The 15,105-nt window shown below is 50.8% G+C and overlaps 2 protein-coding genes across 2 annotated transcripts in view; one reads left to right on the top strand and one right to left on the bottom strand.

The window, feature by feature from the left end:
* LOC122482048 (basic proline-rich protein-like) overlaps positions 1-2,872 on the bottom strand; it is a 19,116-nt gene extending 16,244 nt beyond the window's left edge. The window contains exons 1-2 of the mRNA XM_043578468.1: positions 2,859-2,872; positions 371-1,922 (exon numbers count right to left, since the gene is read on the bottom strand). Of these exons, the coding sequence (XP_043434403.1) occupies positions 620-1,922; positions 2,859-2,872 (1,317 nt within the window). The 3' untranslated portion in view covers positions 371-619. The remainder of the gene's footprint in view (positions 1-370; positions 1,923-2,858) is intronic.
* Positions 1,344-15,105, top strand: ERRFI1 (ERBB receptor feedback inhibitor 1). Its single transcript, XM_043573699.1, has 4 exons — positions 1,344-1,456; positions 11,137-11,329; positions 11,443-11,519; positions 12,426-15,105. The coding sequence occupies exons 2-4, from the start codon at positions 11,208-11,210 to the stop codon at positions 13,607-13,609; spliced, it is 1,383 nt and encodes a 460-aa protein (XP_043429634.1). The 5' UTR covers positions 1,344-1,456; positions 11,137-11,207; the 3' UTR covers positions 13,610-15,105.

Here is a 15,105-nt window from a genome sequence, read left to right as displayed (position 1 = left end):
AATTTAAAAGAATGTAAGTGAATAACAGGGGAGAAAAGGCAAATCGTTTCATGGAGTGCGTAAGTTAATAGTTAACCTGATAATGAGGTCAGAATCTCATTCTATGTGTTAAACTCCCCCAATTAGGTAGTGCTAACTGTGTAACTCTGGGGCACAATTGCTGAAACCAAGAAGGGGCTCTCCAAGGCGAAGGAGGTCAGCCGGAGGTCTGTGGCCTCTACTTAAAGAGAGAGTACCATTCAGGGGACTGTTCCGGTTAAAACTGGAGGGTTTCTGTCTGTTTGCTTTTTTTCTTACTTTAGTTACTCTTGGTTTGTTATCATTTGTATTATTTATTTTTCGGTTAAACTATAAGCCTAAGTTGCATCACCTTCCAGGGGAGAAGCCTCCTCCTGCAGGCTAGCTGGTGTTTTGTCCTTGGGCATCGCCGGCTACCCGGATGCCCGGAGATGCGGAGAGCAGCGTGGGTCTAATAAGTAAACTCGAGATCGGAGACCGAAGGCGAGGCCCGGTTGGGGCTGGGGGTGCTCCTCCTGGAAGCCACGGGTCAACGGCCACCAGGGCCCGGCCTTGACTTTCAAACATGTGGTCGGAGGAGAGGTGGCTGGGCAGACCCGCGTTAGGAGGGCTCACGAAAGGCCCTCACCAGGGTGGCCACCCTGTCCCGTGCTGTGCCGCTCTGCCCCGCGGTGTGCGACTCTGTCCCTCGACGCCCCACACCGTCTCTTAACGTCCCGTGCTGCCCCACTCTGTCCACACCGTCCCTTGCGGTCCCTCCCACGCCTCGGCCCGCAGGCCTACGGTGCGCGCGGGCCTCCTGCTCGCAGTGGCTCCACTCGCCATGGCCGGGAGTCTGCGGCCACCCGGTCACCCCGCGGCGGCCGCCACGCGGGCAGGGGAACACCCGCCAAACCCTCCCCGGGGCAGGAAACGACGGGAAACCCCGCTCGAGGCGCGGCGCCGCCTGCGGTTTGGGCGGAACGAGGCCGAGCTGCCCGCACACCTCACAGAAAAGTTCGATGTCAGGACTCCGGGGGAGGCTCGGCAGCTGCCGCTCTGATTGGGCAGAGCAAAGGCGCGGAGGCCTCCGAGGCCCAGAATCTTCCCCCTCGGAGACAAAGGCGGCGGCCCCGGCGGGCCGCGCGACGCCGGTGGACCCCGCGCCAGCGCCTGAGCCGCGGCATCGCCCCTTTAAGCGGCGCACGGCCCCGATTGGCCGCGCGGGGGAGGTGGGGCGCCGAGCGTCGACGTCACGGCCCCGCCACTTGCTATATAACGCGGCGTCGGCAGCCGCGCCGACGGCGGCCGAGTGCGAGCGGGGAGCGCGAGCGGGGAGCGGCGGCCAGAGAGCGGCGAGGCGCCTGCGCGGTGTCCGGGCCCCTGAGCCCGCGGCGCTGAGCCAGCCGGGACGGACATGCGCGGGAGGGCGCCGTGGGGCAGCGGCGGCTCCGCGGGGGTAAGGGGCCTGCGGGCTGGGGGTGGGGAGGGGAGGGGAGGGGAAGGGAGGGCGGTGCCGCCCCACGCCCCCGCCCCGCCGGGCCCCTGCGCGGGGCTGCGGGCGGCTCCGGACTCTGGGCGGGTCCCCGGGGCGCCGAGTGGGTCGCCGCGACGCGGAGTCTCCCGGGACCGACGGCCGGCCGGGGGGAGGGGCCGGCCCGGGGGCGCTGCGCGGGGGCCGGGGCTGCGGGAGCGGCGGCCTCGGCGTCCTCCTTCCACAATAGGGCTGCGCTCCCCCTGCGCGCGCCGTGTGCCCGTCCGTCGCGTCCCGGACGCTGTGCTGGGGGATGGCCGGCCCCGCGGTCCCCCTGCTCGCTCTCTTCGGAGACGGTGGCTGTCGTCCCCGGCCGGGGTCCTTGAACCCCGCGGAGTAGTTCCGAGCCCCCCTCCGCCTGTCTCGGAATCGTGGTCCTTTGCTCTGAATTCTGCTTCCGAAGGAACGGGGAGCGCAGGGTTCTGGGTTCGGAACGTGAGTGCTCGGTGGGTGTTCCTGCGCGCGCGTGCGTGTGTGTGTGTGTGTGTGTGTGTGTGTGTGTGTGTGTATCACAGCCTCGTACAAATGAAATGACTTCTTAACCATGATTGGTGCTGTATTGGTGCTTGCTAGGTCTTTATTAGGATTTCGTCACTGCTTGAAAGAAACCAGTCTCTTCCCTGATAAAAAATATGAATAGATTGTTAGTCATAAACTCAAGTGCAGTCAGAATAGACTGTAGCTTTAAAAGAGATGTGTTGGTGACTTGAGGTACACCTGCAACACAGGTAGGGCCGGACTGGTTTCTAAGCAACTGTCAGAGGTGAAGAAAGGTGAGGTTAAAATGCCTTTTCTTCTTCTTTTTCTGAAGAACAGTGTTCTGCACGGTTTTCAACTTTTATAAATGTGTAAGAATGCAAAGGGTGTATGTTTGCTGAGAATACTGAAATATCTAAGTTCATCATGCCAAGTCTTGCCTCCCCCCCCCCCACCATAATTATAGTTTTAAGCGAGGTTTTGCCTAAACAGACCAGACAGGAGGAGGCCGGGTACCCACTTCACTAAATGACCAAATTTTGCTGAGACGGAATAAAATTTGGTTTCTTGTTAATGGTGCTATGATTGGTTACCAGTCTGTTATCAAATAGCATATTCCCGTCTCCTCTGGATATTAGCAGATCTGGAGAGAAATACATACAGGTTTTAGCCTGAACTTCAGACACTCTTTCGTCATTCTCATTTCACACAGGCTTGTTTTCACCTGTGTGTTTCGTGGGTCCTGGCTGATAGGTGCTAAGGTCCTGGACTAAGCATTTATAACCTAACGTATATTAGACTGTAAACTCCTTCAGGGCAGGAACTCTTCCTTGTACGGCTTCTATCTCACGCAGCCTTGCGCATAGTTGATGGTTGATAACTAATTGCATGAAAGCACATTTTACGTCTTAAAGCTCAGCAGGATTGGACCAGTCACTGATAAGGGTGGAAAGCAGATCTCTTTATGGCTATTATGAAATGTCTGAATTATTCATGTTTTCAACAGATAGGTAAAATTACTGTTTGGGAGAATTGTTTTTCCTCCTTTCAGTTCACAATAGATCCTGGTCCCTCTTACCGTGAGGTTTAATTATACTGTAGACTTGAGTTTTTGTGTGAAAACAACTCCTAACTGCTGCTTCTCAGAAGTTGAACCAGATAATACTCCCTTTCAGCGAATACTAATGGTAGCTTTTAAAAGCAAGTTGCCTAAATTACAGGTACAATCTAACGTGCTTGAAACTGACCTGAATGTCTACATACCATCAGGTTGCTTTAGAAAGGTGAGCAGAGGAGGGGAAGGTGGTGCCAAGGGTAATTCCAGGAATTTGAATGTCATCAGCTCCCTCTGCCAGAGAAACAGCTCTGCTTTTAATCTAAATAAATCTGAATTGGAACCTCATCATCAGGATTCCTTTCGCATCTTTTGGTGCTGGTGTTTGGCCATGCTTTGTACAAGCTAATGAATAACTCACTAGATGACTAGATAAACAAGATCCAGTTGTGGCTTTTCTGGCGTTATCCACACAGCATAAATGCATACTTTGGAAAGGTGGATACAACTGGTGAGTTTCAGAGTTCTGAATGTTAGTTAGTTGCCAGCGGAACAGAGGAATTTGCTTTAAGGTGGGCAAAAGGTAGTGTGGCCTTCAGGTTTCAGAAGGGAAAAGGATTCTGCAATTTGGAGTCATCGTTGAGACTTCAGTCCAATTCCATACACTGACAAATTGGGTAGCATTACTAAAAGACCAGTGTTCCAGGCCTAAGTGAGTGTATTTGTCAAACCCGGGCCTCTGGCTGTGTGAGTTTTAGCCCTTGTCCACTGCAGAGTGTCATGGTTCAGCATCACAGAGGAAGCAGGAGGATGGTAAGGATGAGAAGACATTGTCCAGAGCTTTTATTGAAGAGCCACAGAACGTGAAATTGACCAGCTAGAGATTATTTAAAATACCATTTCCCTGTGCCTGGAATGCTCTTCTGACTCCTCGCATGGCTGCCTCTTTTTCATCCTTAAATTTCGGTTTAGAAAGTCACCTCAGAGAGGTCTTCCCTAACCGCCTGCGTACATCCGGTCTCCCTTCCTGATCCTCCCTTGGAAGTTATCACAATCGAAAATTGCTTGCTTGCTGGTTGTCTCCTCATTAGGTTGAGACTTCCTCAGGCAGCGGCCCTGTCTCCTTCACTAGCATAGCATCTACTCCAGAATAAGCGTCTGATAACGACTTGTGAAAATAATGCATCCTTGCTTCCTAAGAATTTGTGAGGGAAACCCTGTGAGTGGAGTTCTGATCTCTGTGATTGACTTGTGATGAGGTCTCATACATTTCACTCGGCCATTCCTGCATCAGTTTCCCAAGAACATTGGCAAGAGAAGGGAGGTTGTTGCCTAAAATGAAGATGCTTTGGAGAGGAGAGGAGAGGCCTGGAAGAATCTCAGGAAGTGCTGGGTCATAGGGCAGAAGAGCCCCGATGGCCCTATCTGCGAACAGGAAGATGTTTTCACTTCCTCATCCGCAAAATGGACAGTGTCATCCCTGCCTCCTCTTCCAGGGATGTTGTGGGGATCAGGTGAGCTAATGTGTCAGAAAGTGCTTTGTAATTTGTAGCATGCTTTACAAATACAAGATATTCTGTTACTAAGTTCCAGACTTGAAAATAGAGCCTGATTATAATGCCATCGCTGGGATCTGTGCTGGGAGAGTATATTAAAAGGAGGCCCATTGGGTATATTGTAATATCCCCTTTTTATGGGTAAAGACAGATCCGTGTGATCCCAGATATCATGTTGTAACGGGTTATGTAATGGTGGGGCATCAGTGTATCATTAGAGATTGCGGGCTTCAAAAGAACTGCTTGAAGTGGTCACAGAATATAAGAGTGATACCTTCACCCACCCTTCTAGAGGATAACATAGGCCAGATGCGCAGTTCATAACTTTCACAGGAGAATTTGAGGGAGGTGAAGTAAAACAGGAAATTTCACAGTCCACGGGTTACCCAAGAAAAAGTAGTACCAGGCAGCAAATCCCCAGGACAGTCTGCCTGAGCCACCCTTAACATGAGCCTTGTAGTGGGTCAGACCTTATTCCCAGTCTGAAGAGCCTGAGGGGCGTGGAGGCCCAGCGGTGTGGTGGTGAGAGCCTGGCTCAGCTGTCAGCCCCACAGCTCACCAGCTATGACCCTGGAGCAAGTTACTCACCTCCAAGTGCCTCCAGCCCCGCATCTGTAAATGAAGGTAATGGTAGTAACCCGCCCCACACGGTTGTTGAGAAGATTAAATAAGTTATACATATAAATCACCCAGAACAATGCCTGTCAGATGAGTTTATTATTCTTACTGGCTTTATGTTCATTGTAACAATCTGGAGTTACCCACTGGGTGACTCCAGCGCTCATTAAGTAAATTTAAAGTTTTAAAGACTTCTTTCCCATCATTAGACTATTGTGCTCGTTGTCATTAAGATTAGAATAGAACCCACGTATCTTTTCCATTTGGAAATCTATTATGTGTGTGTCTAAAAGGAATAATATTTTCCCATCCTGTGTGTGTGTGTGTGTGTGTGTGTGTGTGTGTGTGTGTGTTGCTGCTGGTCGGGGCACTCTGTAGGAAGAGTTACAAAGGACAAGAGACTATCCCCGCTCTCGGACATTTCTGCCATTGCGCGAAGATTGTGTGGGACACTAAGTGAATCAAAAGGCCATTGATGACTATGGCAGTGGAGCGAATAGGTTTTTTGTTAGTGTGCCGTTTCTTAAAATACTCAGCTAGAAAATACTCTGGATTATTCCAGAAATTAGGTCACTTAGCTTTGATTTCAGCAGTCTGAAGATAAATTATTTTCCTTGTTGCCTCAGTTTTTACCACCTACAAGTGGGTCGTGCTGTGCTCCCACGCTGGAGAGAGGGGAGGACTGGAGCTGCAGGGGACAGAATGTTCCTCTCACCACGTAGAACCGTCTCCATCGCTGCTGAAACCGGCACGCTTACCTGGAATTCATGCAGGAGAATTCTAATTACATTTATTTACTAACTTAATATAAAAGACATTAAGTTCTCTATGCTTTTGCTATGAAGGCCATTTATGCTTTCTGTGACAGCAGGGGACCACAAAGGAAATTTCTGAACCTCCCCCTTCACTCCCTTCGCCCAAATTGCAGTCTGTTAAAGGGAAATCTGAGAAAAAGCCCGAGTTAGGGCCTTTGATTGTGAAGAGTCCTTTGCTAGTAAGTAAACTCAGATCACGCAGCACCCTAACTGTCGTAAACACTGAATGTGTTCGATGAATATTGAATCAGTAAGTTTCTCGTATTATTAATAAAAGTTACAGTTCTGTAAAACGGCTAAACTAAATGTTCAGTGTGTCAAATAGCTTGGGTGCTAGTGCTTTAGACACTGATCACAATAAAAGTCATGGGTTTTGTTTCGTTTTTAATGTTCTGAAAGGTGATTATTTTAGGCATTTTCAGACTGAAGATAAACACGCAGATGTTGGTTTATTTGGTTGGCTTATCCGAAATCGTGGGATTTGTCATGCTCCAAAATCAGTTTCTTTTTACAAATTTTTGGCTCTAAGTAGGATTATCTTTTATCTCCCTTGGTAAGGAAATGGTCGTGTAGGTAGTTGTTAAATAAGGTTGAAAAGACCCATTTATCACCCTGAATAAACAGAAATCAGGTTCTCAAACCAGATTGAGAGAAGGAAATTACATCACACTTTCAAATAAGGAAGCACTGGGCAGAACTGGGTGAGTTGTATGGCAAAAATGTGCCCCTCCCCCTCTTGTGGATTGCTTCTGAGATTTATTAATGAGATCTGGTGGCAAGGTAAACACATCTAGGTTACCCTCTGAAGGTAGCCTCGTTTAAAAAAAAAAAAAAAAACGTTTTCGAAGTGACTTCCCTCAAGCTAAAGGCATGTGATTTCACCTTAATAAAGCATGTATGTATGCTCTGTGGTGGCAGCCTTTTTTGTTTTCTTTAAGGAAAGTGACCTTAAATTTAGCAACAAAAACAGTAGGTGCAAAAAGGAAGAGTGTGGAAGAGGAGGTGAAATTCGTTATTTTCAGAAAGCTCTTCCCTGGTTGCTTAAGGAAATATACAGTAACAGAAACCAGTCTGCAAATGGTCCATTTTAGGTTTTGGAAATGAATTTAATGCAAATGCCTTGCCTGCTGCTTCCCTGAACTTGTTACATTATTATCAGGAGGTTTATCCCTTCGTTTGCTGATTTACAGTAAACGTGAATCTGTCCTGTCATTACTTTTTTAAAAACGAGATTAGTATTTTCTCAGTATCGATTTAGTAAATATTTACTAGAAATGAATGACACCAGGATCTACCCGGGAGTGGAGGTGGGGGGAGGGTCCCAAAAGATTTGGAGGATGGGTAAGGAGTCAGGGCATGGCACAAAACAGCCCAAGAGTGGAGACCCCGCTGTGGCTTTTCAGAAGGGAAGTGGTGAGTGGAGAAGGTGATGTGACAGATGGCCTCCAAGGACAAGGTGGATTCTAACAGATTTGGGGAAGACAGAAGCCGGAGTTTGAAAAAGGTGGGTCAGGGTCTGCCTTGTTTTCAAGGCCATAACCTGAAGGGCTTTGATTCAGAAGCCCTTGAAGATTTTTGAGCAGTGGAAGATCTGAATTTGAGCTCCAGGTCAGGAATATTGATCTGGTCCTGGTGTGTAGGCTGGATTAGGTATTTTCACACGCAGGGCAGTGTGGTTCCAGTGAACGGAAGGAAGACGCGTTTGAGAAGCTGCATAGAAATAGGCTATGGAACTTGGTCGTTGAATGTATACCTGTAACTCAGGTTAAGAGTGGTGCCTGTGGAAGCTTGATCATCTGATCCTCGCAGACCCTGAACTGGTTTGGGAAGGGGGATGGGGTGTGAAGTAAGTGACAGGAGTTCGGTCTGTAGAGTTGCAGATGCCAGAGGACCGTCCAAGTGGAAAGATAATCACCAGACAATAGGAAATGCAAAGTGGAAGCTTGAGCCGGGGCTGGAGTGGAGATTCAGGAGAGGGAGGAGCTGTCTGGTAGAGTTGGAGCCATCGCAGTGGATCAAAACTGGGGTGGGGGGGGGGCGAGGGTTGCGAGGAGAGAAAATAGAGGGAGGGCTGCCGCAGGAAACAGATGGTTTTCGGGGATATTATATTTTGTCTTGAAGTTTTTAAAAAAAAGTGATGTTAATAAGAAAAAGTCGTTCATATCTGGGATTGCTATTGGACTGACTAGTTGATGGATTTTAGGAAAGTTCTTACACCCAAGGTCATTTAGGTCCCGTCCTACACCGCGCTGCCCGCGTGCACATTCTCCTTCCTACTTTGTGTTTCGTCCAAGAATGCCATCTTGTACTTAGAGACTCTGATCTGCGCGCGTACGCGTGTTTCTGCCGTTGCTGCCTAATGAGTTGTCAGGTAGACTTAGTTTGACAGTCACACTGGAACGAGATTCGAAACACTGGCTCAGTGGTGTTTCTTTTTGACTTGACGTTGACCTGGCTGATCTTCCCCTAGGAGGAGTGCATATGGAAGGCTTGGGGAGTTCGGAGTTCGGAGGGAGGCGGGGAAGAGGTGGCTTCCTGCCTCCGCTGGCTTCCCCAGGAACACGCAGGAAACGCTTGCTCCCAAACCTACGGCACGTCCCCCTTCCCGAGTCTGCAGTTGGAAGTTATTTTCCAAAAGAGAACACGAAGCTCGCTTCTCCGAGCAGCAAGTAGGAAGTCCGGACAGTTTCATAACGTGGCCCATTCACAATTCCCCATTGAAATGTGGAGGCAGGGTCACCTTCTATGAATACACAAAGACACTATTGTGGTCAGAAGTGAGCTGGCTTAGTGAACACAATTCTTTTTATACTAAAAAAATTTTTTGCTTAAGAAAGCTAACAAGTCGGTGATGGGAACAATGAGTAAAAAATAACTTTCGAGAACGTATACGAAATTTTAAGGGGCCACTGAAATGTGAGTTTAGAATTCCGAGGCCATTCCAGCAGAGGCGATAGTTACACAATCATTCTGTTGAAAGCTAAGATTTAGATGGCATTAGGAGGCTGACACACAGTAATTACGAGAGCACTTGCTGGCCTGCAGACAGGTGGGGGTTGGGCCTCCAGAATCCCCGGCAGCATTTTCCTGTAATCTGGATGAGTGATCTCCAAACGTGTGCTTTCAAACTACTTAAATACCATATTCTTCTTCCTATCTGGCCTTTCGTTTTTACATCACCCTGGATGCTTGCCCCGTGGTCTTGCCCCAGCTTGCGGGGCGCTGGGGGAAAGCGCCACATACCTACAGGCCAGGTGCCTGGAGGGAGCCCCAAGCAGTGTTTTCTAAAAATGGGTTTTCAAAAAAAATTTTTTTGTAGATTTCCTTAATCCAGGTGAGGTAAGAACACACGTGTTTGATTTCAATCCTCTAAAGACCAAAAATGGCAAATCAAAAGACGACCTGCCACTAACTTAGATTTCTTAAATGGTGGGTGGTTGTTTTTTCCCCCTGTTCTTCATCCTGGATCTTTGAGCAACGGATCACAGAAAAAGGATGCTTGACTCTTTGAAATAATGTTTGAAACCTATTTAAGTCTCTGCCTAACGTATCGAGGCAGCTGGCTTTAGGAGGGTAAAAAGGTGAGGACCAGTGACCAGGACCCATCTGCACTTTGTCCCTGAAACATTGCTGCTGGCTCTCCATTTCCTTTTGCGTGAAAACCAAACGGTAAACACTCGCAGACTATGTTTTAGCTCTGTAGCTAAAAAAAAAAAAAAAAATGTGCTTTATTCATTGTAGACATTGGATGCTGACGATGGTAAAAGTCAGATGGGGTCGGGTAGTAATCGTCCAGCGAGCATTCACCTCTTGAGCACTTCCGGTGTTCCAGGTAGTGATGATCGGGACCCAGCCTCTTTCCTGGACTTGCAGTCTAGCGGGTGACAGATTTGTCCATACAACAACAACAAAATGGCCCGTGTACCCCCTCCGCCCTCCACCGCGGATGTGTCGCTCATCTGAGTCACCCCGGGTCCTTGGCACACCACCCGGCTCTCGGGGGGCGCACACATGCTTGGTGAGAGGATGGGAAAGCCTCGCCAGGTGGCTGTGCACATCCCAGAGGGGGTCAGTGTTGCACAGAGAGTTGACACATTGCGTCCTAGTGTCTACAAGAAAAAGTCTCGACTGGCTATAAGCAAACATGAATATCTGAAGAAAGCGGAGATGGATGCTAACGAACCCTTCTAGAAAGAGGGTGTGGGGCCTGGGGGGCCGCAGACACTGGCCATCTGACAAGGACGAGGGCCCTCACACTGAGGCACTACTAGACTGAGGAAAAGGCGCCTGCTTCACCTCTGTAATCCTTGCCTTGCAGCGAGGCAAGACTCGGATCCCCAGGCACTTCGTACAGAAGAATGTGAAGAATGTGCCTTTAAGTTTGTCTTTCTAGAGGGAGGAGGAAGCTGTCCAGTCCTCCGACAAAGCTAGTGGCCTTGCAGAACTTGATTTTTACAGGATAATGGAAATTAGTATCTTCACCTGGAACTCTTTCTTTATTCTCAAACAGGCAGTACCTGGAGAATTTGTCCTCCTGGGGCCAAGCCTGAAATACAGCCTGTAGACAGCTGCCAGGCAGGGGGGTAACCTGGGGCCGCGGTGGGATCTCTCGTTCTGTCGAAGCTCTGGGTTTTAGTGAACGTTCGAGCCACAGTACCGAACGCAGTAATTTCTGAGATTGCTTTGTTGGCTGGGGGGACGGCGAGCCCCATGGCCGTGACCTCCGCACCCTGGAAGGTCGGATGGGAAGTTAGAGAACTGCGTGCTGGGGACAAGTGAGCGCGATGTGCTGTGTAGCCGTCTGGCCGCAGTGGGAGTCCGCCGTTGCCCATCGTACATTATAGCTCACTTGGCTGAAAACGTTTCAAAGCTTTGATTAGTATTTCCCCCCAAAATTGTTCTTGACGTCTCCATTTAAGTACCATGATGGGAAGTGAGAATTTGCTCGTGCGAAGATGTCGGAACTGAATGAACACCTGTCACTACGTTTTTCTGCCCGGCATCCCCTGAAGTTCTCTGGTACTAGCTAGTGTGGGTATTTCGGAATTGTTTATTCTCTCGTCTTTTTGTCATCCCCACCCCTAGGGACCTCGAGCTGCTGGTTGGTGACAGATCCCTAGGCGTCCCCAGTGAGGAGACCTCCAGAGTAAGGCACAATGTCCACAGCAGGAGTTGCTGCCCAGGAGATTCGAGTCCCGTTGAAAACCGGATTCCTGCACGATGGCCAAGCCTTGAGGACCGTGAGGGCCTGCTGGGGCGGCCGCAGCGAGTTTGAAAAGTGAGTGCGGGACGGAACGTCCCCTGGAATCTCCCAGCCCGTGATTTTAAAACAAGACCGAGAATATGGTGGCTACTCACTCACGAACAAGGTGTTTTTTCCTTCCCTTTCAGTCACTTTTTGAACATCGACCCGATAACCATGGCCTACAGCCTCAACTCTTCGGCCCAGGAGCACCTCACATCTCTTGGTACGTGTCCTGAAACTCCACGGGGAGGGAGCTGGTGCTTCGAGGGGAAGTTGACAGTGGGGATGGTGCTGGTGCGTCCTCCGGGGTGACTTTTAAGCGAGGAAGCCACCTGAACTATTTCCAGCAGTAGCCTGACCCCTAGTGGCGGCAGGTTCTGAAGAGAACGCGTTGGGCCCTCAGCCTCCCCGCCTTCACCCTGACTCACTGATGCCCTGACGACCTGGGTGCAGAAGCGCAGAAGCGCAGAAGCGCCGTCGTCCACAGTCCGCGGGTTCTAAGCCCGGCTCTGTTCCGTGTTTAACTTGTGGAGACCTTGGGCCAGATCCCTCCCCTTTCTTACTGGTGTTGGATCCCCGTGTGAGGGAGATCAGGGAGTGTACGTGTGGATGAACACTTGCGAGGGTGTTCTCTGCTGTCTGGTGCTTGTGACGTGACCGCTGTGGTCCTTAGATTTTTGTCAAGAGCGCGTAGCGCATCGCAGGCGGGTCCACGCTCTCCTAATGCCGTGACGGCTCCAACCGTGAGGACCCGGTCTTATCTCCCTCTCAGCCTGCGTGCCTCGTATTGTCGCGTCTCTTAAATGGCTAGGCCGGTGTGGTGTGGTATTCACGTAAATTATATGCTGCTCCCTGCTGCGAATTTTGCGCACGTCACCAGACCTGCCCGAGATGTGTGGGTGTGCACCGTGCACACGGCCAAGGAAGATAGAAGAGATAATTTGTTCTTTGAACCAGATCATGCGCATTAGCAATCTTCTGGCCTCTAATTACACCTGTGGCCGTCGCCTGGGTGTCCTCGGGATCGCCGCGACCGAGGGTCGGATACCCCAGCAGAAAGCTGCCGGAGCCCGGGCGGCTGGGGAGGGCACGGCGGCTCTTTGGCTAACCTCTGTCTCGTGCATTGCAGGGCGCGCTGCGACGTCCGCGCCAAGGAGCGGCAGCCACTTTGCAGAGCACGGCCCCTCCCAGAAGCCCAGCTTGGCCCCTCTTATCATTCCCCCGGGCGAGCACCCGGGTCCGCGGGAAGAGGAGCGAGTCGCGTGTGGTTTTAGGAAACTCTCGGTGAACGGCGTGTGTGCTTCTCCCCCTCCGCTCACACCCATAAAGAGCCCCCCTTCCCCCTTCCCCTGCACGGCCCTCTGTGAACGCGGTTCCCGGCCCCTCCCGCCACTGCCCATCTCCGAAGACCTCTCTCTGGACGAGACAGACTGCGAGGTCGAGTTCCTAACCAGCTCGGACACGGACTTCCTCTTGGAAGACGGTACGCTTTCTGGCTTCAAATACGATGTTCCTGGCAGGCGAAGCTTCCGTGGGTGTGGACAGATCAACTACGCGTATTTTGACACCCCAGCTGTCTCCGCGGCAGATCTCAGCCAGGCGCCTGAGCAGAATGGAGGTGTGCAAAATTCAAATCCTCCTCTGCCTCAGACCCACCGGCGATTAAGAAGGTCTCATTCAGGACCAGCTGGATCCTTCAACAAGCCGGCCATCAGGATATCCAGCTACATCCACAGAGCTTCTCCGAACTCCGACGAAGACAAACCCGAGGTGCCCCCCAGGGTCCCCATTCCTCCTCGGCCCGTGAAGCCAGATTACAGAAGGTGGTCGGCGGAAGTCACTTCCAGCACCTACAGCGACGAAGACCGGCCTCCCAAGGTACCACCGAGAGAACCGTTATCACGGAGTAACTCCCGCACGCCAAGCCCCAAAAGCCTTCCGTCTTACCTCAATGGGGTCATGCCCCCCACGCAGAGCTTTGCCCCTGACCCCAAGTACGTGAGCAGCAAAGCTCTGCAGAGACAGAACAGCGAAGGGTCCGCCAGTAAGGCTCCCTGCATCCTGCCCGTCATCGAAAACGGGAAGAAGGTGAGCTCGACACACTATTACCTACTACCTGAGAGACCGCCGTACCTGGACAAGTTTGAAAAGTTTTTCCGGGAAGCAGAGGAAACAAACTCAAGCACCCACACCCAGCCGCTGTCTGCTGACCGCGGTACAGCCTCGGCCGCAGAAAAGCTGGACTCCAAGACAAGACTGGACCTGGGGGGCCACGTGAGGCGTAAACACTCGTCCTACGTGGTTTCTCCTTAGGCTTCGGCGTCGCGGGTCAGCGGGGGTTCCGTGGGAGCGAGTGGCTCCCCAGCCGCCCTCCAGGCCGGTTGAGGTTGGCCGGAAGAGGTCTCGGATTGCAGAACAGAACAGCTGAACCCTCCGTCTTAGAAAGGGTAGGGGCGGTCGCGGGGCGATCTCGGGCCGAGAATCCCCGATCGTGCCGGCGTTGGAGAAAAGTCTGTTCCGGTCCGTAATTTAAAAGTGGGCGGGCAGGCAGGGAAGGCTGGGGAACCTTGGACATGTGCATACATTATAGGCCTGTGTAGAAACTCGTGCTGTAACCGTAGACCGTAGCTGCAGGGTAACCAATTAGTTGCTACCTTAGAGTAATATATATTCAAGATGGTAAAAGCTGGGGGGCAACTCCTGACTGAAAATTGAGCGAATGGAAGAAAACACAGTATTGTTTAGATCAGAATCATTTAAAAAAAAAAAAAAAAAAATTTTTTTTTTTTTTTTTTTTTTTTTTTTTTTTTTTTTTTTTTTAGTTTAGTAACTTTGAAGCATTCAGGCTCCTGGGCCCTGTGATGTTCTCCTTTAAACTTTGCAAGCAGCCTTTGTCCCCCAGGGCAGGGCGCAGTCCCTGCCGAGGCTCTGCCTGCCCAGCCTAAAAGTCACCCCGAGACCCGGCTCCTTCCGTTTCATTCCAGGGAGGACAGCAGCGTATCTGGCAGCCACACGTGCCCTGCTTCTCGAAAGATGCGAAGCTAACAGAATTCGCACGTCCGTTCTCCTTACGGTCCCTGCTCTGTTCTGCCCGCCACGGTGGCCCGGTCTGGCATGCGCCTCGCAGCCACAGGGGCACCGCGTTAGACTCCCCTGGACCAGCAGACCGGTCGCCAGGGCTCCGGGCGTCCCGTTGAAGCGATCGTGAAACCACCGGCCACGTGACAGAGTCCCTGGGGGGGCCCGTGTTGTGTTTCCGTGTCGGTTTCCGTAGACTGTGTGAATGAACATGGACAGCACAAGCTGGCCTTGTGTTGCTGGTTCCCGTTCAGTATTTCCTGGGGGTGGTGTGCCTTCCACGTAAAACGCTTTTGCCCAGTAGCGCAGTGTGTTTTGATGCCACAGGCCGCGTCCGCGTCGCTCCGCTTTGGAGACCCTCCCGGCTGCCGCTTCCCTTGGATTCGGTGAGACCCGCAGCCTGCGCTCAGACACCCGCGTGCTTCGATGCATGTATCTTGTGTAGACAAGCACGAAAGAGAAGGTGCTCACTAACGGAGGTACATTACTGCAATGTTCTCTTAACAGTTAAACAAGCTGTTTACAATTCAAACTGCTGAATATTTGAGCTATTTAAAGCTTATATTTTAGTATGAACTACATGAAGGTTGAGACATGCTTTAGAAAAATGCACTGATTTCTGCATTATGTGTACAGTGTTGGACAAAGGATTTTATTCATTTTTGTTGCATTATTTTGAATATTGTCTTTCCATTTTAATAAAGTTATAATACTATTTATGACACCGTTAA

This window comes from Prionailurus bengalensis, chromosome C1, assembly GCF_016509475.1.
Source record: "Prionailurus bengalensis isolate Pbe53 chromosome C1, Fcat_Pben_1.1_paternal_pri, whole genome shotgun sequence".
NCBI classification, from domain to species: domain Eukaryota; kingdom Metazoa; phylum Chordata; class Mammalia; order Carnivora; family Felidae; genus Prionailurus; species Prionailurus bengalensis.
Note: the sequence above shows the minus strand (reverse complement) of the source record. Positions and strands in the feature narration are given on the sequence as shown.

Excerpts from the sequence above, each read along its gene's own strand:
- ERRFI1 (XM_043573699.1), top strand. The coding sequence starts at position 11,208 with ATGTCCACAGCAGGAGTTGCTGCCCAGGAGATTCGAGTCCCGTTGAAA. Across the intron at positions 11,330-11,442 it reads GGCCGCAGCGAGTTTGAAAA|TCACTTTTTGAACATCGACC; the intron begins GTGAGTGCGGGA and ends CTTCCCTTTCAG. Across the intron at positions 11,520-12,425 it reads GGAGCACCTCACATCTCTTG|GGCGCGCTGCGACGTCCGCG; the intron begins GTACGTGTCCTG and ends CGTGCATTGCAG.